The sequence below is a fragment of the Schistocerca gregaria genome, chromosome 1 (genome assembly GCF_023897955.1).
Source record: "Schistocerca gregaria isolate iqSchGreg1 chromosome 1, iqSchGreg1.2, whole genome shotgun sequence".
In the NCBI taxonomy this organism is placed as follows: Eukaryota; Metazoa; Arthropoda; class Insecta; order Orthoptera; family Acrididae; genus Schistocerca; species Schistocerca gregaria.
Genome location: NC_064920.1, coordinates 1,010,663,498 through 1,010,691,417, shown reverse-complemented (window position 1 = coordinate 1,010,691,417; position 27,920 = coordinate 1,010,663,498). Strand labels below are relative to the sequence as shown.

General features: G+C 40.2%; 1 protein-coding gene across 6 annotated transcripts in view; it reads left to right on the top strand.

Annotated features, from left to right (window-relative positions):
• LOC126278688 (mitogen-activated protein kinase kinase kinase 15) overlaps positions 1-27,920 on the top strand; it is a 281,737-nt gene that overhangs the window by 84,482 nt on the left and 169,335 nt on the right. The window contains exons 1-4 of one of the 6 annotated variants that reach the window (XM_049978969.1): positions 12,699-13,150; positions 14,287-14,484; positions 23,689-23,903; positions 26,253-26,447. In XM_049978969.1, coding sequence (XP_049834926.1) covers positions 14,454-14,484; positions 23,689-23,903; positions 26,253-26,447 — 441 coding nt within the window. In that variant the 5' untranslated portion in view covers positions 12,699-13,150; positions 14,287-14,453. Of the gene's footprint in view, positions 1-12,698; positions 13,151-14,286; positions 15,164-23,688; positions 23,904-26,252; positions 26,448-27,920 lie in introns of those variants that run through there. The other 5 variants (XM_049978952.1, XM_049978990.1, XM_049978978.1 and 2 more) reach the window with 5 other exon arrangements.

The window sequence follows — 27,920 nt, the reverse complement described above, 5'->3', positions numbered from 1 at the left end:
AGAAGAAATGCAGACGATAAACGGGTATTCATTGGACAAATATTATACTAGAAATGATATATGATTACATTTGCACGCAATTTGGGTGCATAGATACTGAGAAATCAATACCCAGATCAACCACGTCTGGCCGTAATAACGGCCTTGATACACCTAGGCAAACTGGTGGGAATTTAAGGAGTTGGGACCTGGATGAACTGACTAAACCATAGATTGTACAGAGTTCCAGGGAGAGCATAAGGGAACAATTGACAGGAACGGGGGAAAGAAATACAGTAGAAGAAGAATGGGTAGCTTTGAGAAATGAAGTAGTGAAGGTAGCAGAGGATCAAGTCGGTAAAAAGACGAGGGCTAGTAGAAATCCTTGGGTAACGGAATAAATATTGAATTTAATTGATGAAAGGAGAAAATATAAAAATGCAGTAAATGAAGCAGGCAAAAAGGAATACAAACGTCTCAAAAATGAGATCGACAGGAAGTGCAAAATGGCTAAGTAGGGATGGCTAGAGGACAAATGGAGGGATGTAGAGGCTTATCTCACTAGGGGTAAGATAGATAGTGCCTAAAGGAAAATTAAAGAGACCTTTGGAGCAAAGAGAACCACTTTTATGAATATGAAGAGCTCAGAAGGAAACACCGTTCTAACCAAAGAAGGGAAAGCAGAAAGGTGGAAGGAGTATGTAGATGGTCTATACAAGTGCGATGTACCTGAGGACAATATTATGGAAATGGAAGAGGATGTAGATGAAGATGAAAAGGGAGATACGATACTGCGTGAAGAGTTTGACAGAGCACTGAAAGACCTGAGTCGAAACGAGGGCCCGGGAGTAGACAACATTCCATTAGAACTACTGGCAGCCTTGGGAGAGCCAGTCCAGACAAAACTCTACAATCTGGTGAGCAAGCTGTTGAGACAGGCGAAATACCGTCAGACTTCAAGAAGAATATAATAATTCCAATCCCAAAGAAAACAGGTGCTGACAGATGTGAAAATTACCGAACAATCCGTTTAATAAGTCACAGATGCAAAATACTAACGCGAATTCTTTGCAGACGAATGGAAAAACTGGTAGAAGCCGACCTCGGGGAAGATCAGTTTGGATTCCGTAGAAATGTTGGAACATGAGAGGCAATACTGACCTTACGACTTATCTTAGAAGAAAGGTTAAGGAAAGGCAAACCTACGTTTCTAGCATTTGTAGACTTAGAGAAAGCTTTTGACAATGTTGACTGTAATACTCTCTTTCAAATTCTGAAGTTGGCAGGGGTAAAATACATGGAGCGAAAAGCTATTTACAATTTGTACAGAAAGCAGATAACAGTTACAAGAGTCGAGAGGCATGAAAGGGAAGCAGTGATTGGGAAGGGAGTGAGACAGGGTTGTAGCCTCTCCCCGATGTTATTCAATATCTATATTGAGCAAGTATTGGAGGAAACAAAAGAAAAATTCGGAGTAGGTATTAAAATCCATGGAAAAGAAATAAAAACTTTGAGTAGATACCTTAGGGGTTGCGAAGCAACTCAAATCGCTTGATACGGGCAAGTCTTCAGGTCCAGATTGTATACCGATTAGGTTCTTTTCAGATTACGCTGATACTATAGCTCCCTACTTTGCACTCATATACAACCGCTCGCTCACCGATAGATCTGTACCTACAGATTGGAAAATTGCGCAGGTCGCACCAGTGTTTAAGAAGGGTAGTAGGAGTAATCCATTTAACTACAGACCTATATCATTGACGTCGGTTTGCAGTAGGGTTTTGGAGCATATACTGTATTCAAACATTATGAATCACCTCGAAGGGAACGATCTATTGATACGTAATCAACATGGCTTCAGAAAACATCGCTCTTGTGCAACGCAGCTAGCTCTTTATTCGCACGAAGTAATGGCCGCTATCGACAGGGGATCTCAAGTTGATTCCGTATTTCTAGATTTCCGGAAAGCTTTTGACACCGTTCCTCACAAGTGACTTCTAATCAAGCTGCGGACCTATGGGGTATCGTCTCAGTTGTGCGACTGGATTCGTGATTTCCTGTCAGGAAGGTCGCAGTTCGTAGTAATAGACGGCAAATCATCGAGTAAAACTGAAGTGATATCAGGTGTTCCCCAGGGAAGCGTCCTGGGACCTCTGCTGTTCCTGATCTATATAAATGACCTGGGTGACAATCTGAGCAGTTCTCTTAGGTTGTTCGCAGATGATGCTGTAATTTACCGTCTAGTAAGGTCATCCGAAGACCAGTATCAGTTGCAAAGCGATTTAGAAAAGATTGCTGTATGGTGTGTCAGGTGGCAGTTGACGCTAAATAACGATTAATCGATAAATAGTACAATTCTCAAGGCTGTAAATTCAACTAAGTACCTGGGTGTTAAAATTACGAACAACTTCAGTTGGAAGGACCACATAGATAATATTGTGGGGAAGGCGAGCCAAAGGTTGCGTTTCATTGGCAGGACACTTAGAAGATGCAACAAGTCCACTAAAGAGACAGCTTACACTACACTCGTTCGTCCTCTGTTAGAATACTGCTGCGCGTTATGAGATCCTTACCAGGTGGGATTGACGTAGGACATCGAAAGGGTGCAAAAAAGGGCAGCTCGTTTTGTATTATCACGTAATAGGGGAGAGAGTGTGGCAGATATGATACACGAGTTGGGATGGAAGTCATTACAGCAAAGACGTTTTTCGTCGCGGCTAGACCTTTTTACGAAATTTCAGTCACCAACTTTCACTTCCGAATGCGAAAATATTTTGTTGAGCCCAACCTAGATAGGTAGGAATGATCATCAAAATAAAATAAGAGAAATCAGAGCTCGAACAGAAAGGTTTAGGTGTTCGTTTTTCCCGCGCGCTGTTTGGGAGTGGAATAGTAGAGAGATAGTATGATTGTGGTTCGATGAACGCTCTGCCAAGCACTTAAATGTGAATTGCAGTTTAGTCATGTAGATGTAGATGTAGAGGTTCGCCGATGACATTGTAATTCTGTCAGAGACAGCAAAGGAATTAGAAGAGCCGTTGAATGGAATGGATAGTGTCTTGAAAGGCGGATATAAGATGAACATCAACGAAAGCAAAACGAGAATAATGGAATGTAGTCGGGTGACACTGAGGGAATTAGATTAGGAAATGAGACTCTTAAAGAAGTAAAGGAGTTTTACTATTTGGGGAGCAAAGTAACTGATGATGGTCGAAGTAGAGAGGATATAAAATGTAGACTGGCAATGGCAAGGAAAGCATTTCTGAAGAAGAGAAATTTGTTAACATCGAGTATAGATTTAAGTGTCAGGAAGTCGTTTCTGAAAGTATTTGTATGGGGTGTAGCCATGTATGGATGTGAAACATGGACGATAAATAGTTTGGACAAAAAGAGAATGGAAGCTTTCGAAATGTGGTGCTGCAGAAGAATGCTGAAGATTAGATGGGTAGATCATATAACTAATGAGGAGTTATTGAATAGGATTGGGGAGAAGACAAGTTTGTGGCATGTGGCACAACTTGACTAGAAGAAGGGGTCGGTTGGTAGGACATGTTCTGAGGCATCAAGGGATCACCAATTTAGTATTGGTAGGCATCGTGGAGGGTAAAAATCATAGAGGGAGACCAAGAGATGAACACACTAAGCATTCAGAAGGATGTAGATTGCAGTAGGTACTGGGAGATGAAGAAGCTTGCACAGGACAGAGTAGCATGAAGAGCTGCATCAAACCAATCTCAGGACTGAAGACCACAATAACAACAACAACCCCTGGGCTTTGAGTTAAACAGAGCTTGGGTGTACAGGTACAGCTGCCTATGCTGCTTCAACACGATACCACAGTTCATCAAGAGTAGTGACTGGCGTATTGTGACGAGCCAGCTGCTCGGTCACCATTGACCAGACGTTTTCAGTTGGTGAGAGATCTGAGAATGTGCTGGCCAGGGCAGCAGTCGAACATTTTCTGTGCCCAGAAAGGCCTGTCCAGGGCCTGCAACATGCGGTCGTGCATTATCCTGCTGAAATGTAGGGTATCGCAGGGATCGAATGAAGGGTAGAGCCACGGGTCGTAACACATCTGAAATATAACGTCCACTGTTCAAAGTGCCGTCCATGCGAACAAGACGTGACCGAGACGTGTAACCAATGGCACCCCATACCATCACGCCGGGTGATAGGCCAGTATGGCGATGACGTATACACACTTCCAATGTGCGTTCAGCGCGATGTCGCCAACACAAATGTGACCATCATGATGCTGCAGAGAGAACCTGGATTCATCCGAAAAAATGACGTTTTGCCATTCGTGCACCCAGGTTCGTCGTTGAGTACACCATCGCAGGCGTTCCTGCCTGTGATGCAGCGTCAAGGGTAACCGCACCCATGGTCTCCGAGTTGATAGTCCATGCTGCTGCAAACGCCGTCAAACTGTTCGTGCAGATTTTTGTTGTCTTGCAAACGTCCCCATCTGTTGCCTCAGGGATCGAGACGTGGCTGCACGATCCGTTACAGCCATGCGGATAAGATGCCTGTCATCTCGATTGCTAGTGATACGAAGCCGTTGGGATCCAGCACGGCGTTCCGTATTACCCTCCTGAACCCACCGATTCCATATTCTGCTAAGAGTCATTCGATCTCGTCCAACGCGAGCAGCAATGTCGCGATACGATAAACCGCAATCGCGATAGGCTACAATCCGACCTTTATCAAAGTCGGAAACGTGATGGTATGCATTTCTCCTCCTTACACGAGACTTCACAACAAAGTTTCACCAGGCAACGCCGGTCAACTGCTGTTTGTGTATGAGAAATCGGTTGGCAACTTTCCTCATGTCAGCATGTTGTAAGTGTCGTCACCGGGGCCAACCTTGTGTGAATGCTCTGAAAGCTTATCATTTGCATATCACAGCATCCTCTTCCTGTCGGTTAAATTTCGCGTCTGTAGCACGTCTTCTTCGTGGTGTAGCAGTTTTAATGGCCAGTAGTGTATCTTGGGATACCTGGGACCGATATCTTTCCAGTATCAATGACTATAGCAGGCAAAAATCGCCGAGATTCTCGATTCCCGCCATTGATGAACTGTCTATATTCATAATCAGATAAGTACGGAACCCTCAGAAGGCGAGTCCTGCTGGCACCTGGTCAGTTTTTCGTTTATTTAGTTAATAGGAGTTAAGATGGGTAGTGTGAAAGAAATGGTAACATATGTAGACCTTTAGAGTCAGAACCCACATTCGGTGTTTGCAGTAGACAGGTGCGTTGCTAGGAAGAAAGAGAGATTAATGCTTCTAAGCAATTTGGCCTACGAGGTCGTTAGAGACGAAGCACAAGCTCGGGTTGGGGATAAATGGGCAAGGAAACCGGCCGTGTCTTTTTCACAGAAACTGTCACGGCATTTGCCTTAAGCGGTGTAGGGATACCACGGAAAATCTAACTCTGGGAGTCCTCCTGAATGGGAATTCAGTGTCGTACACTATGTGTGGCGTGCATTAGTATACCAGCTGAGCTCGCAGCGTCGCTCCATTGTCTACTGTGTTTGTTCCCATCTTCTTTAAGTCCATGTACTCCTTCCCCCTCCGCTGTCCATTTCCTCTTTCCCCGCTCTATCCATCTCCTCCTCTACCCTCCCTTTGTCCGTCTTCTTCTCCCTCTGTCCATCTGCTCCTTTCTCCTTTGTCCATCTCCTGTTTCCCCTCCCCTTCTAAGTCAATCTCCTCCTCCTCCTCTATATCCTCCCCACTCTTCCTGCCCATCTCTCCCTCCTTCCTCTCCCTTTTCATATCCTGCTCTATCCTTTCTCTGCCCATCTCCTCCTCTCTCTTCTCTCTGTCCACCTACTCCTCTTCCTGCTGTGTTCATTTCCCCCTCGCCTTCTCTATCTCCTCCAGCCCCCTATCTGTGTGTCTCTATTTCTTCTCCCTCTTGTCTGTCCATCTCTTCCTATCCCCTTCTCTCTCTCCATGTTATCACTCCTAACTCAATAGGCGGTTGCTGTTTCTTACCTCTACAGTATTTCTTCCCAGACAATAAGTAGTATGTGTATCAAGTTTGGTTGAAAAATGGTTCAAATGGCTCTGAGCACTATGGGACTGAACATCTGAAGTCATCAGTCCCCTAGAACTTAGAACTATGTAAACCTGACTAACCTAATGACATCACACACATCCATGCCTGAGGCAGGATTCGAACCTGCGACCTTAGCAGTCGCACAGTTCCAGACTGAAGCACCTAGAACAGCTCGGCCACCACGGCCGGCCAAGTTTGGTTGAAATCGATCCAGGAGCTTAGGAGGGGCTTTTTACACATGGCTTTGCCCTGGTATACACATGTCATATATTTGACATATATTCAATATACTGTATTTTATAAATATTTCCACACATAGTTCACCTGTACTTTGGCGAATTTCGCCCCTGCAGTTTCGCTTTCATGCAGCTCAATGTTTATGACATCATACCTCCTGAACAATGATATAATTCTGTAGGTAATTTTAGCTTCGTATGTGGATGCTGTGTGCAAAATGTTTTGTGAGTAGAAGTAGTGGCAAAGAAATCATCAATTTAAACGCCTTGACTGATGCGGCAGTTTTTTACGGATCTCAATTTTTATGAGAGGGGATACGTCTGATGTCAACAACTACCGCCCAATCTCTCTTCTGACTGCCTTATCCAAAATTCTTGAAAAAGTAATGTACTGTAGAGTAACTTCACACCTTTGTAAAAATAAAGTTTTAACAAACTGTCAGTTTGGTTTCCAGAAGGGATTTTCAACGGAAAATGTTATATATACTTTCACTAATGAAATATTAAATGCTCTGAGTAATCGGAAGTCACCCGTTGGGATTTTTTGTGATCTATTAAAGGCTTTTGATTGTATAAATCATGGAATACTTCTAGATAAGTTCAAGTACTATGGTATGAATGGGACAGTGCTCAAATGGTTTAAATCATACCTAACTGGAAGAGTGCAGAAAGTTGAAATAAACAGTTCACATAATATGCAAAAAATCTGGTGATTTCTCAAACTGGGGAACAATCAAGAATGGGGTGCCGCAAGGTTCGGTCTTGGGTCCTCTGCTGTTCTTAATAGATATTAATGACTTGCCATTCTATATTCACGAAGATGCAAAGCTGGTACTTTTGCCGATGATATAAGTATAGCTATCACACCCGACAGACAAGAATTAACTGGTGAAATTGTAAACGATGTTGTTCAGAAAATCATTAAGTTGTTCTCTGCAAATTGGCTCTCATTAAACTTTGACAAAACACAGTACATACAGTTCCACACAGTAAATGGAATGACCCCATTAATAAATATAGACTTCTATCAGAAATCAGTAGCTAAGGTAGAATATTCAAAATTTCTATGTGTATGCATTGATGAGGGGTTGAACTGGAAAAAACACACTGAGGATATGCTGAAACGTTTGAGTTCAGATACTTATGTTATTAGGGTCATTGCAAATTTTGGCGATATACATCTGAGTAAATTAGCTTACCACGCCTATTTTCATTCTCTGCTTTCGTATGGCATCATATTCTGGGGTAACTCATCATTGAGTGAAAGAGTGTTCATTGCACAAAAGCGTGTAATCAGAATAATTGCTGGAGCTCATCCAATATCATCCTGCAGACTCTTATTTAAAGAGCTAGAAATCTTCACTGGAACCTCACAATATAGATATTCACTTATGAAATGTGTTATTAACAATCCGCACGAATTCAAAAGTAATAGCAGTGTACATGGCTACATCACTAGGAGAAAGGATGATCTTCGCTACTCAAGGTTGAATCTAACTTTGGCTCACAAGGGGGTAAATTATGCTGCCACAAAAGTCTTTGGTCACTTACCTAATAGCATCAAAAGTCTGACAGATAGCCATATAGCATTTAAAAGGAAATTAAAAGAATTTCTTAATGGCAACTACTTCTACTCATTAGATGAATTTTTGGAAATAGTAAGTGGGTAATTTCCCAACGTCCAAAAAAAAAAAATTGAGCGTCATGTAATATTTTGTCTAATGTAATATCTTGTGTAGACACCTTTTATTAACCTGACACGTTCCACATCGTTACGAAGTATCGTATTCATGATCTATGGAACAAGTACTAATCTAATCTAATCTGACGTCATATATCCCGAACTATGTGCCATAGAGTGACATAATTTTGCAGGCACGTTCAGTGGTCTTTATAAATACTGCCTGCAAAATGTGTCGAGAATATAGTTAGTAATAAAGAAGTGATAAATTAAGACATCATGCATTATGCTGCAGTTTTACTGCTTGAACAGCAAAAATGTAATGAACGATTAACTTTGTTTCCTTTCACCATTTTGCTGTGGTTGTCAGCTTGAAAAAATTTAGTGAAGGTTTGAAATTACGTTTAAAATTTATTGCGAGTAACTAAGTGCTCTCATTCTCAAAGCCTGGATGAACAACGTCTGGATACCCGCGCGTCATGGGCTACACTTTTTCAACTTCACTCCGACCCGTTTGATAAGGTCCTTACCCCCAGAGTGATTCATTCCAGACAGTAAATGAAGGGCTTATTTCAGTAGTGGTACAAGTCCATTACCTCCACTTTTCTGTCTATAATGCTTCTGAGCCAAACAAACAGAAAGAAAGCTTCATCTCTAGCAAGAAATCATGTGCTTGTATATTTATGGTATCTCAACTGCAGATTTTTCAGCTCTCATTTAACTTTAGGTCTCTGTGTCTCAATATGAACAAAAATGGACTTGTACCATTATTGAAATAAGCCCTTCAAATGTCATGTGTACCAAGTTTGGTTGAAATTAGTCCAGTGGTATAGGAGGAGATGTGCAACATATATACATTTTTATAATACACTATGTGATCAAAAGTATCCAGAAACCCCCAAAACTATACTTTTTCATATTAGGTGGATTGTGCTGCCACCTGCTGCCAGGTACTTCACATCAGCGATCTCAGTACTCATTAGACATCGTGAGAGAACAGAATGGGGCTCTCCGCGGAACTCACGGACTTAAAACGTGGTCAGGTGATTGGGTGTCACTTGTGTCATACGTCCGTACGCGAGATTTCCACGCTCCTAAACATCTCTAGGTTCACTGTTACCGATGTGATAGTGAAGTGGAAACGTGAAGGGACACGTACAGCACAAAAGCATACAGGTCGACCTCGTCTGTTGACTGACAGAGACCGCCGACAGCTGAAGAGGGTCGTAATGCGTTGTAGGCAGACATCTATCCAGACCATCAACAGGAATTCCAAACTGCATCAGGATCCACTGCAAGTACTATGACAGTTAGGCGGGAGGTGGAAAAAATTCAAATGTTTCTGAAATCTTATGAGACTTAACTGCTAAGGTCATCAGTCCCTAAGCTTACACACTACTTAACCTAATTTATCCTAAGGACAAACACACACACTCTTGCCCGAGGGAGGACTCGAACCTCCGCCGGGAACAGCCACACAGTCCATGACTGCAGTGCCTGAGACCGCTCGGCTAATCCCTCGCGGCATACAGACAGACAGGAACTGTCGATGACATGCCTCGCTCAGGCTGCCCAAGGGCTACTACTGCAGTGAATGATCGCTACCCACTGATTATGGCTCGCAGGAACTCTGACAGCAACGCGGCGCGGGAGGTGAGAAAACTTGGATTTCATGGTCGAGCGGCTGCACATAAGCCACAAATCACGCCGGTAAATGCCAAACGACTCCTAGCTTGGTGTAAGGAGCGTAATCATTGGACGAATGAACAGTGGAAAAAAGTTGTGTGGAGTGACGGATCGCGGTACACAATGTGACAATCCGATGACAGGGCGCGGGTACGTCGAATGCCCGGGGAACCGCACCTGCCAACGTGTGTAGAGCCAACTGTAAAATTCGAAGGCAGTGGTGTTATTGTGTGGACGTGCTTTTCATGGAGGGGGCTTTCATCCCTTATTGTTTTGCGTGGCACTATCACAGCACAGGCCTACATTGATGTTTTAAGCACTTTCTTGCTTCCCACTGTTGAAGAGCAATTCGGGGATTCCGATTGCATCTTTCAACACGATCGAGCACCTGTTTATAATGCACGGCCTGTTGCAGAGTGGTTACACGACAATAACATCCCTGTAATGGACTATCCTGCACAGAGTCCTGACCTGAATCCTGTAGAACACCTTTGGGAAGTTTTGTAACACCGACCTCGTGCCAGGCCTCATCGACCGACATCGATACCTCTACTCAGTGCACCACTCCGTGAAGAATTGGCTGCCATTCCCCAAGAAGAAACCTACCAGCACCTGACTGAACGTATGCCTTAGCTGTCGTCAAGGCTAAGGGTGGGCCAATACCATATCGAATTCCACCATTACGGATGGAGTGCGCCACGAACTTGTAAAATTTTCAGCCAGGTGTCCCGATACCTTATATCACATAGTGTATATCTGTATTTGTGTGATTACGCAGTAATTAATCTTAGGGTCAAGTAGGACGGTAAGGGTGTCTGTCAGATAGAACGCAAAGTCGTTGGCTTTGGAGAGGTTGTCTGTTAGAGGCCCACTGTTATGTGGGATGAAGAATGCGTCAGTGGGAAATTTTTCTGAAAGCCTGTTGGATGTTTCCAGTACTTTGTTGACCTTACAGGTCCTCTTATATGCTAGTCAATAAGTCATTTTTGCTGCACAAAACTTTTACATATCAGTTTCCGTGTGAGGGAGCTGTGTCGTTTTTGCCTTTACCTCTTCAGTCTCAAATTGAGTTACTCTTAGCTTAAGTCGCCAAGTTCAAAAATAGAGTAAACTCACAGAATGCCAAATCAGGTAAGTAAGTAGAAGTGATTTTTTACTAGACAAAAAATTACTTTGCTGACAAAGGGTTGCAGGTGGACACATTGCGCTGAGGCCGCCTCAGTCCCACATTTTCGCGCAGTACTTCTAAAACTTCGTGATTTTTTTCGTTAGCTCTCCGAACAGCCATTATAATGTATTGGATGTTCAAGAAAATAATAAAGATTACCTCGACCTTTGAAGACTAATACATTCTTTCTTCGCTTGCAGCGAAGATGTTCGATTTCTAGAGCATGAATTGCCTCTTTGTTTCTAGATTGTACGTAAATTTCTTCGTCTCATTTTCTTTTTTAAAAAATAAACTGGATTCTTCTCTAAGCTCTTTCAAAGGGTCGGAACAAATTCATTTTTTCCCCTCCTTTCACCCGATGGCGAATTCTTCGGGACTAATTTCGCAAACAAATTTTCCTCTACTCTCTTCTGCTAATACACGTCTAACAGCTCCTTCATTCATTTACGTTTCAGCAGCACCATGAACACACAGCGTTCCGTGTCTGTCCATTGCTTCTCGAACTTTTGCAATGTTTTCCTCGATTCTTGATACGCGTGGGCGACCTGGTTGGCCGTGATCTCCCACGGAGAACCTATAGAAAATCTCTTCGACATTCAACCAAACTCGTACGTGACACTCATATCCGCAAGCCGCACATAACAAATTTGTGTTGTTGTATTTAAAATTACAATACAACAGAATCTTTATTAGATTTTCAGTGTGTTCGGCTTCGTCAGTGCGAGGTTTACTTTTATACAATTAGTACATTTACACAAATACGTGCAAAGCAGTATTTTACATTTCTATTTACATGCATGAACAAGTACGCCATTCTTCTTTCCAGTTTTGCTATGCATGTCTACATATTATTTGAGTAATTACGTTATACACGCACATATTATCTGTGTAAGTAAATACGTAACAGACTTGTGTGCTAGAAGTATGGCCTTTTACTCATTATTTTCGTGTGAAATTTTGTTTAATTGTTCAGTCTTCGTTCACTACATTGTCCAGCGAAGTGCAAGAATATGTTTGTAGGAACTCTTTGTCCACGCCTTTCTCGGCGTTAGTTACTCAAGCGCAATCACGCTACGACAGATAGATAATTAGTAATGACAGCAAACTCGCGTGTTATTATTCCTGACAGATTTTCGCCTACTCGTACGTAGTGCCCTTGCAAAGTAAGATAAAGAGCGCTTAGAACACATACCGAGGCGCAGTGACAGTTATCGTTCCCTCGCACCATTCGCGAAAATAATAGAATGGAAATGCTGAAACTAAGTACAATCCATCATAATCACAGCTCTGTTCCCACCCAACTGTCCGCACTTCTACCCTATTTTAAAGTTTTCCCTGAGCCATAAAGGGATCAGCTGGTAATCGGATTTTTCTATTCGCTAACCAACGGTCTTTACAATTTGTGTTGTGCTCAACAACGCTAGCAATTAATGTGTAATAAATATAAAGCGTCCCGAGGTAGAATACTCTAATACTGGGATATGTGGCGCAAAATACACCAGATACTATTTTCTCAATAAAACCATTTTCGCCTCTCGCAAGATTCTATTCTGTTGTTAAATTTTCATTTGCTCTGCGTGCACATTGTCTTCCTAATTTTGGTACGTCATCAGGAGATGTAGGTTGAAGCTGATTACCGGCAGCAAACCAGAGTAAATTTGTGAGCCGTAAGAGGACAATAAATAAGTTCACGTTTGAGATTTCATTTCATGCACTTCTTACCGCAGTTTTACATTGCGTCAGGACAAGTGCTTCTGTCAGTAAAAATAGGATGCAAACAAAATTATCGAACTATTAATGTGTCTGCTCTTAACGGATACGGACATATTATTAACTTGTTTGAGAACGGTACGCCCACGTCCCTATATTAACTCAAAATGTGGCTCACAGGTGGCGATCTTGTGGTGGAGCGTGATGTGTTATGGAATGCCGCAGTGAAGTTGTTTAGTTTCTAGCATTCCCAGTAGGTGGCCGTTGGATCTGGTGTGAGTGGTCATGCGGTTGTACAGTGCTGAGTGCTTGAAAGTTTTGAAAATAGTGTCTGTAGATTTGAACAGTAGATTAACATGTGAAATAGACAGCTGCCCTGAACTACGCATATTACTAACTGAGTGATATATACGATTAAAAGAGTAATTCATATTTACATTACGCTGAATCGAACATCGCCGTCTGTAAAAGCAGTGTCCTTGACTTCGAATAAAAATAATTATCCTGTTTAACCGTTAAGAAACATATTTATCGGTCATCGAATACTGGTGTTACAAAGTGCGATAGGACGAAGAGTGCAAAGTGGTTTAGTGGTGTATATGTATCAGAAACTGGAAGATGTCAGCAGGTATTGGGTTTGTTTACATCCACAAATCTTTGCATCAGTTGTGTCAGTGTAATCAAACTTTGCCCTTCTTCCCTTCTGTTGACTCAGAGAATCAACAAAAAGAACCTCTGTACAGAGTATTAAACATAATGTTGGGGTCTGGTGGGCGGTAATAGAATAAATTTGATCAAACATTTAAACAGAGTGGACACAATTTTAGTGACAAGCACTCTTCATCTTTTCACTCCCACGGTACATATTTAATATTAAAGAAGAAAACGCATTTAAAGCATTGCCCCCCTGCTCCTCCTTCCCCTCTCCCACACAGCTCGTTTCGAGAAAAAAAATGCAAACGCAGAACGTGTCATACTGTATAACTGTCATATTCTCTTGAATAAAGAGATTGCAATAGTATATCATTTTTATTCCGCCTTTTCGCAGTTGGTACATCACTTTGGTGATATAATTAACACTTATGCTCTATACACGTTTCATATACTCACTACTTATTTATTTATATTTGCACATCTTAATGACAAAGAACCAATGTGCATTGAATTATCTGGAATGTTTTTTTTCAAGTGATAGAATTAACTATTGGACTTGTTTCACTGCCTTGACCCTTTCAAATCTCATAAATTTCACCACTCAAGAATATGCTACAGTGGTTAAGACACTGTGTTCAATTTTGAGACAGTTTGATTCAAATGCTTCAACAACCATCCAGTTTTAACTCTTACATTGTTTCTCTAAACCAAAGGAAGCTAATGCTTGAGTGATTCCTCAACAATACCATTGACAAATTCCTTCTCTACCAGGGGTCAATTTCAGCTTGTGTACTGTCTTTAACAACACCAATGCTGACATTAGGGTGTAACCATCCTTTTCTTCCTAAAATTTCTGTCATGTGTTAGGGGAAGGCTGGGCAAAGGATAGGGGTTTGTGTAGAGACATTAAACATTTGTTCAGTTGTGTGTGTGAGAGGTCTCCTCATTTTAAAGAATCTGGTATCTTCTTTGTGCTTTATACGTATTTAAATTTCTCGTACTCTCAGTGTAATGTTTTACTATGTGCTTACTTGACATAGGTTGCTTTGTATTTTTCACCTCCTCTTTCAAGTTTCTTATCTAACAATATACATTCTTTGCTTTTTTCAGAGCAGTATGCTAGAACATATGGCACTCACTCTTTAACTCCAGCTTGTTTGGGGGTCAAATGCAGATTAACAAAGATTCTTTCTCCTGGTGCATTGCTTTCTTGTGTTACATACACAGCCATCATCTCTGAAACTTAGATAGGAAAAAAAAAAAAAAAAAAAAAAACCATGCCAGCTACCAATGATATGGAGTCTGCAGGTTAGCAGCCATTCTAAAATATGTGTAACATAATAGTTAATGACCATGGCCAAGATCGTAAATATAGTGGTATGTAATTTTAATGATTATGCACCACAATAATAAGTGACAGCTGTTGAAGACATTGAAGTGTTTTTGGATTTTTTTTTTCAAGGAAGGTAGCCAATTAATCTTGTAGATACTGTGTTCTATGGAAATAAATCAACATAATATAACTGTGCAATTAGTGTATTGATGTTACTGTAGGAATGACTCTCACTAGTAGTGTTGTTTAACTTATTCCAGTGTGTCACGAAAATGAAGCTCTCTTTGTTGATGAAATTATGTCATATTTTTGTATATGGGCTTCAGCAACATGTTATTGTTTTATATAAACATCTAGCATGTAAAATGTCTTCCTCTACTTATCAGAGGCTGTAAATTAAAGTTGTTACATTAAACAAGAATTCATGCAAGAGACAGAACTCAAAAACCAAATAAATCTCTCATTTGTCATACCAGCTGGATGAGAACGTATAATTGTGGAAGATATAGTAGTTAACTGAAGTATTCTCTATAAAAATGCCTGGAAACTTTCTTCATCATGTTATCACTGATATGAGGAGAAATACATTGACAGACATGGTCAGTTTGTTATATGGTGCTTACGGGAGGATTCAAATGTGGAGCCAGGCAAAAGGTAAAATTTTTGTGTATGCAAGGTGCATGTGAGAGTCAGGAGCTGTTTAAATGTTTGCTGCTGTTATGACGAACCTGAGCTTATTAACAAATCCTCTTGACAGTAGAGAAAACATATTAATTAGTTTTGTGTTGAGAATAATAATAAAGTGAGTGTACGCAATGACACGAATTTTCATGCAGAGGCAGTAGTCCATTCTTTTTGTGACACATGAATGCAAATAAGTTTGCTATTCTTGGAAACATAATTACACTATCTTTGGATTTCATTTTAGCATGTTCATATGTGACCTGTGTACACTTCCTTTGCATCAGTGCATTTGCACAGAGGTGCAGTGTTAAAATGATAGTTTTGTTTTTTTTAGAGGAACTGGGTTCATAGCCTATTGTGGCCACCCTCATTTATTTTATCTAAGCATTAATGGTTAAGTCCAAATGAATACTGATAAAATGCAAGAGAGAAGGTTTTCTCTGTGACCTGTCACTGTCCTTGTCATAACAGATCTAGTGTACTATGCATCTCGGTATGAAACATTGAGGAATCACAAAGAGGAGGAGGAGAAGAAGAAGAAGAAGCTTAAGTGTTGCATGTTAAGTTTGTTAATCTCTAGTAGTTACTTGCAATTGCGATTTTTGCATTAAAAAAAATGAAATAAAAATCCCCACCTAAATTGATGTGGTGAGGAAAAAAGGAGAGAATAGTTTACTTAGAAAGTAAGATTAGAGCAATCACAGCAAGGGTAGCAGCTATTGAGGCTAAGCAGGGGTTTGCAGTAAAGCTTCGGAATTTTAAATATAAGTTTATTAATCGAGAATAGAAAACAGTAAAAGTCTAGATCTGGACTAGTGGTTTGCTTGTATGATTTATGCGGGATTGTTGTCAACGTTTGAAGTGAGGTATGATGGGAAGGAAGGAGATGTATCAGCTGCTGGGTCTACGCAGCCAGTGAGACAGCAGTGAACAGACATTGTTTTTCAATGGAATATTGTCATGTTATCACATCAGTGTATTACAGCAGTTTGAAGAATAATGAAGAGTATTACCAATTTGGCTGTCTTAGTTTAATAAAATATTTCGTAGTGTGTTCGAATGAAACTAATATATGTGACAATAAAGACTATTGATTGAATTTTTGTGAGTAAAACTGTCATATTCCAACCTAACCTAGACCTTGGGGTAAGTTACAGGTCTGTTTTTCACCAAAACCAGGTTTTTTAGCACTCACACTCATTGGCTTGACAACTCACAACCAAACTGTCACATTTCAACCTCACCACAACCTAATAATTTGTGGCACATTCAGAAAAAAAAAAACAAATATTTGTGACAATGAAGGTTATAAATTTATTTGTTGAGCACTTCACTTGAAGCAATTTAAGCTGGTCCTAGCCTATCCACAGTCTCATAATTAATGACATATACAGATAAAACAGTCAAATTTTAATGACAACAGTGAAGAATGGGAGCCCAAAACTGGTCGTGATAATAAAATAAATTTACAACTGAAGTGGTATTTTCAACCTCTAGTGAAGAAGAGAATGGTGCCTTTTTCGACACTAAAAGTTCATTGCCTCTTTTTTCACTTTACATGAAAGTACTTCCTAATGACAAAATAGACACATTGCCAACCTATGAGCAGTAGAGAAACACCTGTGCCAGCTGCTGGCCCTGATCTAGACTTTTGCCACAGAAAACAGTTGAGAAACACCCTTATACTTCTTGCACATTCCCTTAAAGACATCATAAATTTATCTATGTTTGCTGATGAACTATTTTAAGAATATTGAAATCTTGAGGTTTATATGCATGGTTTTTTACAAGTCTGTTGGTCTTGATTCAGTTCCTGTTTGCTCAGCAATCATTAGTGGCTGCTCTTCTTCTGATGCTAAGTTTCAAAAAGTAGCATTATTTTACAAAAAAAAACTTTGTGTTTGGTCATGTACTAGCATATTATGACAAAATATGTGAAGCCAAGTAAATTGAACTGCCAATACCAGATGTCAGCTATGTCTGGTGAGGTGGGAGTGTACATAACGTTATCATTATGATGATATTGAAGAAAAGAGTACCCTTAGTCACTGACACTGTTGAAATAAGTGTACTGATTCATGTTCACGATAATCTGAATGAGTGCTCCCAAGTCATTGTATGTAAAACTCTCACAAAACGTCAATAACTTCCTCCAGCCTACATAACAACCTCCACACACTGCAGGTCAGAGGCTTCATTTGGTTCTTGGTGCACACGGCACCTTGCATCATTTGAAGAGAAGCAAAATCATTACTAATTGGGCCACACCACCAGTTTGGGTTGTTTGGCCCATTGAACATGTGCCTATTTATGTGACACAGTGAACAATGGACTTTTGTGAGGTACCAGTCCGAATGTCCCTTTCATGCAGTTCCCTTCTCAGTATTTGTTCAGAAACTGGTTGAAACAGATTTATTATTCACTGACTGCAGAAATTCTTGGTTTTTGAACAAATTGCTATTCATAAAAGGTGTGACAATCATCTCTGGTCCCTGTTGGTTGGGATGTTTTTGTGGTCACTGTTCTGTCATGTTACATAGCTGCGAGTAGTACATCATTCCTTGTAGACATGGACAGTCTGCATTGATACACCAACAAATCAAGTATAGCTCCTTTTTGCCAATCTATCATGTCTCCACATCACTCCATCTTACTATGCTCATCCCGTACAATCAACTGGGACGTGACATGACTGTCAATTTCTAACCATTGCGTCTCAGCATATTTATTCCTTAATGAATTTTTTTTTTGCATGTAATATATCTCTATTTCCAACCAATAGCTCAATTCACAGTTTCAGTACTAGAAATAAGAACAATCTACATAAAGACCTAAAATCACATGCCTTGGGCCAAAAAGGGGTCCAATATTCAGAAACACACTTTTCAGAAAATTGCCAGCAATCATTAAAAACTTAGTTTCAGATGAAGCACAGTTTAGGCAGAGTTTGAAAGACTTTTTGATGAGCAAATTGTTCTACTCTTTAGACGAATATCTTACCAGGGACTGTTAGACCAGATGAAGTAAAAATGTATGTTGGATTTCAGTTTTGACAGCACTAGGTCACAACAGTCAGTATTTTGTATATGATAAATTTATTAAAAGTGCCTAACAATGTTTCATTCTGACAGTGGAATAATTCCGTAAATATTAGTAGTTCCAGTTTACTATAATGTAGTCACCTATTTTGACAATCTTGTAAAAAATGATCAGGGTAGTGGCTATAGTACTGAAATGTTTTATGTTTTTTATATTATTCATTCTAACATGTTCCACACCCATGAGAATCATCTCATTTTTGGATCTATGGAACGAAAACTTTATATCTAATCTAATTTACCAGTACTATACCACCCCCACAGCCATCCAAAGCTCTTTGAAGGGGGTAATTGGTATGTTGTCCATCGATCACATTCCTAGTGATACTACTGTAGTATCATTGGGTGGAAACATTCTGTGACTAATGAATGGTGAAAGGAAATAATTTTTGTTAGCAGTGGTAACTATTTTCACTTGTAATTGTATTATCTAGAATTGTGAAAACTTAGCTTCTCACTCATCTTCACTGTAGAGATATGGCATCATATACTCTACTGTCTCTAAAGCTGTTAATTATAGCTTTTGCTCACGTTTTTTGTTACATAAGAAATTGTGACCTCAATGCATACATTCAGGAACTTCTCCCTTTCTGTTTCTTATTTTTATACAAAATTTGCTCAATTACTTCACAAAGCAGACATGAAAATTTCTAAAATTTTAGTATCAGATTCCTCCCAATTTATGATGTATACACCATGTTATCCACAGGATGATTTAGTTAACTAATGTGAAAGGTGAAAAAGTCACAAAATGGCAGTAACATTCTTTTGTAGAATAAGTAGTTCCTGTTTAAGTACGATTAAATTTAAACTCTGTTTTTACAGATATTTTCAGTTGATATATCTTTTGCCATATTAAATGGAACACACACATTTCATGTCTGATAGTAATTATTTGATAAGACATATTATGGTATTGATTGGCGACTCCATGGAGTGTCCTGTGCACCACGACCAGATAATGGATATACTTGGAAGGAGAGACAGCGTTGGACGTATTTTGTTGTTTTATTAACTGCAAAATCGATTTTCGGTCGCTCTAAGCTTGTTGACAGCAGAGCCTACCAATGTAAAGTGTATATTATAGCACTAAGGATGGTGACTAAGTGACCGAAATCGATTTTGCGGTTAATAAAACAACAAAATACGGCCAATGCTGTCTCTCCTTCCAAGTATACATATTATGGTGTCTTCCATCTAACAATCCACCTATGTTGTGAGTGATCCATCATGTATGATCACATTAAGTAGGTGTGCAGCATAGCAGTAAAATATCTAAGTGAAACATGTTTTCCTTTCCATCATTATCTGACAGTGTTAGTACACAATCTCTAGTGCCTATGACCATTGAGACATTCAGAACAACCTACTTTCCCCTTGGTAAAGATAGGACAACAAAGTAGCATTAACCCGTTCATTTAATGAATTCACGTATTATCATGACACGTGCATGGATTTCTTCTCATATGGAAAATTACCCTTTTTTTATGTTCTTGTGACACAGACTTGTGTTCCATAAATGTGGATTTGTGTTTTTGTGCTATGTGTTATGTAACAGTAACATAAGCTCACATTTTATGTGCATTAATGTGTGCTTATAGTTTTGTGGGAGAGTAATTTTTGATGCAAGTCAGTAATGGCAGTTACACATAATGATGAGCAAACCAAAACATTATGACGATTCCAGCTCTAGATTTAGTGCTGCCTTGTGGCATTGTGAGTGTGTCACATATTAAAGAAAGTATGTAAGCAGAATAGAGACACATGGGAAATCATTCTAGCAATAACAAGAGCTGCAAGTGGGGAAGTCCACTGACACAAGCAACATGAACAAAGGGCAGATTTTTATGCCCATTGCCTGGGAATAGACATCTCGGAAACAGTGAAGCCTTTCAGCTCTTGCTTGAGATATGACATCATATAATCTACTGCCTCTAAAGCTGTTAATAACTTTTGTTGGAATCAGTGGAAAGTAGTTGAAAGATGAAGAAAGCACTAGTAGATGGCAGGGTGTTGGATGTCCACAATTTACTTGCTCTGCAAAGCAAGATAGGTGGTTACATGTGGCAGATGTGATGCTTGTGGATCTGCACTTGCTTCGGAGCACACCACGCAGTGCACATTATTCAACATTGGGCTCTACAGATGATGGTCCCTGTGTGTTCCTGTATTGACTCAACAATGTCATCAATTATGATTGCTGTGGGCATGGGATCATTGTAATTGGACTCTGGCTTGATGGAAATTTGTTGGCTGGTCAGGTAAATTACTTTTCTTGTTATACCAGGTCAGTGGTCATATCTGGACAGGTTGTCATTCATGCAAACGAATGTTCAAAACATGCACTGTGCCTCAGATGCAGACTGGTGCGGGCAATATTATGGTTTGGGGGACGTTCACCTGGGTTGCACGGAATCTGTGGTAATAAGTGAAAGCACTGTGGTGGCTATGGACTACACGAACAGTGTTGCAGGCCACCTACATTCCTTCATGCTAGATGTCTTCCCCAATAGCTATAGTGTCTTCTAGCAGGATAACTGTCTGTGACACAAAGCCAGAATCATGCTGCAGTGGTCTGTTGTGAACTCATATTGATATGATTGACAATTAATGTACCTGATCTGAGCCTGATACAAGACCTTTGGGACACTATCAGGCATTGCCACCACACGCACAATTCAGTGGTTCATAACTTATGAGAATTGTGTAACTTGTTTGTCAACATCTAATGCCAAATACCTCTGGATACCGACCAAGTAGTTGCTGCCTTACTACATTACAAAGGTGGACCTACATGCTATGATGCAGTTGATCATAATGTTGTGGCTGATCAGTGGATACTTGTGTATGCCACCTACTGCTAATGAGAAGTTTCTTTAGGACTGATACTTATTTCATGTGTTTTAATAGTTAAAGAGATTAATTAATTTTGTAGTTTGTGGGTATGAAGATGCGAGATTCAATGGCTGATGCAGTTTGAACAAAACAACAGAAGTGCACATCTATCACTTCAGTATAGTTGCTGCGGCAGAGGGTGAGAGAGAGAGAGAGAGAGAGAGAGAGAGAGAGAGAGAAAAGGGGTGGAGGACAGGGGGGTGCTCCTGCCTTGATTAACTAGATAGTTGCAGTATGTCGTGGGACTGAGACACCGCCACACCTCGTAATGGATGCTGCTTTGACATCTCACCACAGGATGTGATAGATGTGTAAATCAGTTTGTTTGTGGTGAGATTGTCAGTGCTGGAGAGGTAAACCAAACAGTGGACTTTTCACATGCCTCCGTGTCAGGGATGTGGTGTGAGTGCCTTGATTTGGGGAAAATTACTGCCACCGAGAGTCAGCTGCTATGGGTGTTGATGACAAGTCAGTCTCACCTGTAACTGTGCATAGGTGTGCTACAGCACAACAAATCACTTGCAAATACATTGCTGGCTAGCAGAAACGGGATATCAGCCACGCCATCCAGAATCATTCTCTTGATATGGAGTGCAGAAACCACAATCCAACTTGTGTACCACTGTGTATTGCACTTCTCAGGACAGAGGATTTGATGCAGGAACAATGACATTGAATGCTCAAAGGTTATCTGCACTAATGAGATGGTAATAGTAACATTGGTGAAGCTTTCAACCCACATAAAAATGCATAGTTTATAGACTTTCTCATTCATATAACAGATTGAACATAGGCTGTTAACTTGCAACACTACATTCCACTTCATTATCTGTCTAATGTAAATTCAAAATACAGAAGTCTGAGTTACAGATTAACGATGACACAGAAATATGGCACTTATCATCCAAGTACAAGGTTTTGTTCACCTGTAAACAGATTAACAACAGAAATGGAGGTAACCAATGAAAAACTATCTTCCAGGACAGCTAGATTTTTTACTGGGACAAAGTCATTGTGAGTGAAAGAATGCGTAAAGACAAAAAGATTACAGGGCTCTCTGATTGTGAAGTGAGATCTACATGTATACTTTGTGTTTAGTCTTGCAGTGTACTGTTTTGAAGGTTTGCATACCATGAACATTCTTTTTATGTCCTGCCCTGCTCTCAATCGTCCTGCATTCTGATGCACTCATTTAGTCCAGCCACTAGCTCAATCTGATGGCTACCACCTACCCCTTCCCAACCCAACCCAACCCAACCCACCCCAACCCAATGCAGGCAACCTGATTCCATTGCCTCACACCTGAGCAACCTGTCTTCCATCGTCCTCATCCCCCCACCCCCCCCTCCTCCTGTCCCCACCATATCCTCTGACCCGTTGTCACCCACCCCATATTCATTCAATGGCGCAGTGGTTAGCACACTGGACTCGGATTTGAGAGGACAATGGTACAAACCCATGTCCGGCCATTCTGATTTTGGTTTTCCATGATTTCCCTAAATCATTTCGGGCAAATGCCGGGATGGTTCCTTTGAAAGGGCATGGCCGAATTCCTTCCCCATCCTTCCCTAATCCAATGGGGCCGATGACCTCACTGTTTGGTCTCTTCTCCCAAATCAACCACCAACCCTTATTAATTCACCCTTCTACATCTCACCACCATCCTCTGTACTCCCCATTCTTGAACCCAGTGCTCCCTGCTATGTTGAATGACACGACTGAAAAACAGATTGTTACTTGTTTCATTAGGTTCTAGGTTTATTGCCGTTGAAAATGTGCAAATTATTCCTGTTCAAAATGCAGCATTCAGACAATTTAATAAATACTTTCAGTTGTTTCACCTTCTATATGAACTAGGTTTAGAAAATCTCTTTAACAAGGAAGGTAGTTTTAAATTTAATATGACATTTTTAAAGTGCATAATATCTGGGACATATTACATCAGACCTGAAATTTGTGATGTGAAGTGTGACATGGCAGTGATGTAAGATTAGGACCTAGGGAATGGGCTTTAATCAAAATTTATTAATGTCTTGTAGCTAATTTTACAAGACTGGGATACATGAATAGATTCTAGAAATTAACAGACTAAGCAATATTTTCATTAGAGTTTCCAGGTTTGTGTCTAAGTGTAAGACACCACTGGGAAATAAGTTTCTGTTAGCATTCGAACTAAAAGTAAACTAGTGGTATCTGTTAAGTTTTAAAATTTTACAGAATGTCCTTCAGCTAATTTGTAAAAAGAAGAGGACATTATTCTAACCTAGACTGAAGAATCAAAAATAGTGTAAGAAAATAATTTAATGGAACACTTTTATTGCATTTTTTATTGTGTTCTTTTTTCTAATTTATTTTGGATAAGTGTCGTGATTTTTTTGTCAAGGGTTTCCTTTTTTGTATTTCATTGGTAGCTTTTTAATATTTATTGGCTACCTCACCGATAAGAGCAAGCTATACTGTAAAATCAATATGCTATAAATAAATATTAATTTTTATTTTCAGCGGACTGTCGCAGTGTGACAGACAGTGTCGGAAGTCATAGTGACCTGTCTGTGCACACTGCATCGACAGCACAGACACAGTTGCAGCGTCCACGTATGGATGTTGTTTGTGTAATTGACCTGCATCAACCAGACTATCTGGCTCATAGAAAGAGAGCTCTAGAAGAAGTCCGCCAAGCGTGTGCTCTAGTTAATGCTGCTATGAACCATATACAGGTAATTGCACAAAACACACACACACACACACACACACACTTTATATATATAATTGTTTGGTATCGTTTGGTTTGGAGCCGAGTGAAAGGTCTCAACTAGAGACTCGGTTGATTCTGTGATGGTGTTGGCTCAGATTTCTGGACCTGCATTATGGGACAGAGAATTGTGGGATTCCCCTCGATAAGTCAGGGGTGCACTACACAGAGGAAGCAGGTACTTGAGTAGCAGAGTACTTATGGTGTGCATAGGGGGTGTTTTAATGCTAGGCAATTATCTGATGAATGATCATCAGTTGATGTGAAAAGAGTGGTATTAGATTGTGTACAAAGTAGACGCTTTGAGTGGCAAGATTTTAGCAGTAAATTACAGTAGTACTGGTAACAAGTTCCTGAATTTACTGCCCTCCAGGAAAGCTGTCACATTCAAATTATGCTCGGAACTGAGAGATAGATGGAACTTGAAGTAGAAAGCTCCAAAGTATTTAATGGGACATGGAATGTGTATATCAGAAAGATGGGTTAAATGTCATAGGAGCGGCAGTATTCATCACAGTCGACAAAAATATTGCATCTACGGAGGTTCAAGTTGAGACTGACATGTGGACATGAGTATCTGCCCTAGGTGAACTGAAGTTAATTACTCATCCACCCAACGCCATCGTAACAGTTTTAGAAACATTTGAAGAAAGCTACACTAGTAGTATGGAAACACCTCGACTTTGTATATTAGTCGGAGACAACTTCAGCATATCGAATATATACAGGGACATCTGTGGATTTATTACAGGTGGTACAGACAGTATTGTGAATCAGTTGTGATCACATTGTCCAAAAATAGTCTTGAGCAGTTCGTTCAACAACTCACAAGCAATGGAAATATTTTAAACCTCGTGAAAAATCTGTTGGGCAGGAGGACTGTACAGCTGTACCTTGGTTTGATCGTCACACAGACTGCAGCAAGCTAGGTGTAGAAATAGGCTTCCATGGCATATGAGGAGCAGCCAAAAGAGTTGAAAACAAATAAATGGGTGGGTTCGGATAGAATCCCAGTTCAGTTTTATAGAGAGTACGCCTTGGCACTGATTCCTTACTTAGCTTGCATTTATCATGATTCTATCATTCATAGCTAAGTTCCAAACAGCTGTAAAAACCAGAGAGAGAGAGAGAGAGAGAGAGAGAGAGAGAGAGAGAGCACAGCTGACTCCTGTGGTATATGAAAGGTAAAAGAAGGGACCTATAAAGTTACAGACCAGTGGCCTTATACCAGTTTGCTGTAGTATTTTTGAGTGTATTTAATGTTTGAATATGATAAAAATCCTTGAGACAGAAAAGTTTCCATTCACAGATTAGAAACTTTCGCTTGTGCAAAACTCAGCTTGACCTTTCTCGCACAATACCTGTGAACCGTATATGAAGGATAACAGCAGATTCCATATTCCTAGATCTCTGGAAAGTTTTTAAAATGGTGCTCCTCTGCAGACTGTTAACAAAGGCCTATGCATGTGGAATCAGTTCTCAGATTTGTGAATGGCTTAAAGACTCTCTAAGTAATCAAACCCTGTACTTTGTCCTGTATGGTGAGTGTCTTCAGAGATAAGGGTGTTTTGCTTGTTCTCTCAGTAACGACATTCTTTTCATGAGCCGGAATAAAATTATTTGACGAAAATACAGTGCTTAATAAAATGAAATTGGTCAATATTTGTTATTATCTCATTGTGGACAGGTTGATCTTTTGTAAATTAAACAACTGTGGGTTATTATATCACAAAAATTCTGTAAAGGCCCACAGTCATCCATAAGAAAATCTCACTTAGAGTAACTGCAGTGCTCTCTGAGCTGTCATAGCCGTAGTCCATAGTATTACTAAGTGTACTTACATTGATACTATTTAAATGTTGTAAGTATGTGATAGGTTGGTGGAATTGTATGATCAATATTTTAAAAAATCCAGCAGTGAGAACATCTGAAGAGGAGCAGTTCTGATATGGGTCACAGTATTTAGCTGATCCTTCAGTTGTGGTGGACCAAGAAATCTGTGCATTGAACATTTGTTTGGTAATGCAATATTGATGATCTAAGGACTATTAGCCTACTCTGTTAGTAAAGCTTAAATTTTTAGCAGCTGTTTCATTGTTCCTGTCTGGTATTTAACTCCATTTCTATGTCAAGTCCTTTTTGTAATATTGTTGTTAGACCTGTTAAACCAATGATAAAACTGTGTGTGTGTGTTGGAGGGGGGGGGGAGATAATGAGGGTTAGTTTCCTTTTAGACAAATTTTTTTGTACCCATTCCTACTTCAGCTCTATTTACCAATTTATAATTATTTATTAATTGTACTTTCTTTTCTAGTTTGAAAAACTGGATTTTGGTGAAACAAATGTGTTGGATACATTTTATAATGCTGATGTGGCAGTCGTGGATCTGTCAGTACAGATTCAGCAGAGTTCTCTCTTCTATCATTTGGGAGTTCGTGAAAGCTTTGGGATGAAGGAGAATATATTACTATATAATGACTTCGATACAGAGGCAACTTTAAGACTGAAGGTAAGGTGTAGTATGTGAAGTACTGTAAAACGTAAATAGATGTTGCAATAAGAAATATTTCGCTCTCGTATTTGGCATGTGAGTAGGACTCCGGCATGTATTCAAACCAATGGATAAGGGTGTACCAAATGAAAATTAGACAGAGGGAGAAAAGTAAGTAAATTGTTTTTATTTCAAAAGTAACTGTGAGATGGTCAGTGCCTTCATGAAAAATTGTTTGTCATTGCCTACAGAACCATGATTGTACTCTTGCGATGCACCTCTTCGGCTACAAATATCTTTCTTCAGGGCTCCATAAAAGTGGAAATCACATGGCAAAAGATTGGGACTATATAGCAAATGTGTAAAGGTTTTCCAGTGAAAATTGTGCAACACAGTCAAAACAACCAGGACAGTGTGTGGACTGGCATTATCCTGCAACAGAATGTTGCCATCTGTCAACATTCCTGAGCATGCTTCAATTTTTGCAAAGTGTTTACACATCATTGGGCATTAATTGTGGCACCTTGTTCCAGAAAGTGAGTGAGCAGTGGGCCCTTGTAATCAAAGAAAAAGGTCATCATGGCTTTCCTGGAGCTGGAATGCTTGTTGTTTTGACTGCACTGCAGCAGTTTCACTAAGAATCCCTTACACATCCTTCATTCAGTTCTGATCTCTCCCCGTGCAATTTCCAGATTTTTAGAGCCCTTAAGAAAGACATTTGTGGCTTTCAGATTGCTTCAGGCGAGGAGGTTAACACCTGGGTACGCTCCTGGTTCTGTAGACAACTACCGAGCGAGGTGGCGCAATGGTTAGCACACTGGACTCGCATTCGGGAGGACGACAGTTCAATCCCATCTCCGGCCATCCTGATTTGGGTTTTCCGTGATTTCCCTAAATCGTTTCAGGCAAATGCCGGGATGGTTCCTTTGAAAGGGCACGGCCGATTTCCTTCCCAATCCTTCCCTAACCCGAGCTTGCCCTCCGTCTCTAATGACCTCGTTGTCGACGGGACGTTAAACACTAACCACCACCACCACCACCACCACCACCATCTGTAGACAACTGCAGACATTTTCCCTTGAAGGCATTCACCGTGTTGCCTCACAGTGGAAAAATGTATTAACAGTTATGGCAATTACTTTTGAAATAATGAACAGTTTACTTACTTTTCTCTCTCTGTTCGCTCCCCATATACGTTAAAAGGTGACCTGCAGATCCATTAAGAGTGAATCTATTAGTGGGTGCACTATAAGTCGTTAAGGCATAGCAATGTGGTTATAGAAAGTGACGGAGGACAACCTATGTTGACCAAAAGTTGTGGTAGTTGACTTGTTGCTTCATACAAAAGTTGTGGTAGTTGAATTGTTGCTTCATCTCTCTTTGGACAGTGAAAGAAGATGAGGTTGGCGTTCATGTATTTACCACAGTAACATAGAGAAGATGCCACCAAGCCAATATGATGTTGGTGTTTCCTGTAGCAGCTGTGATTGA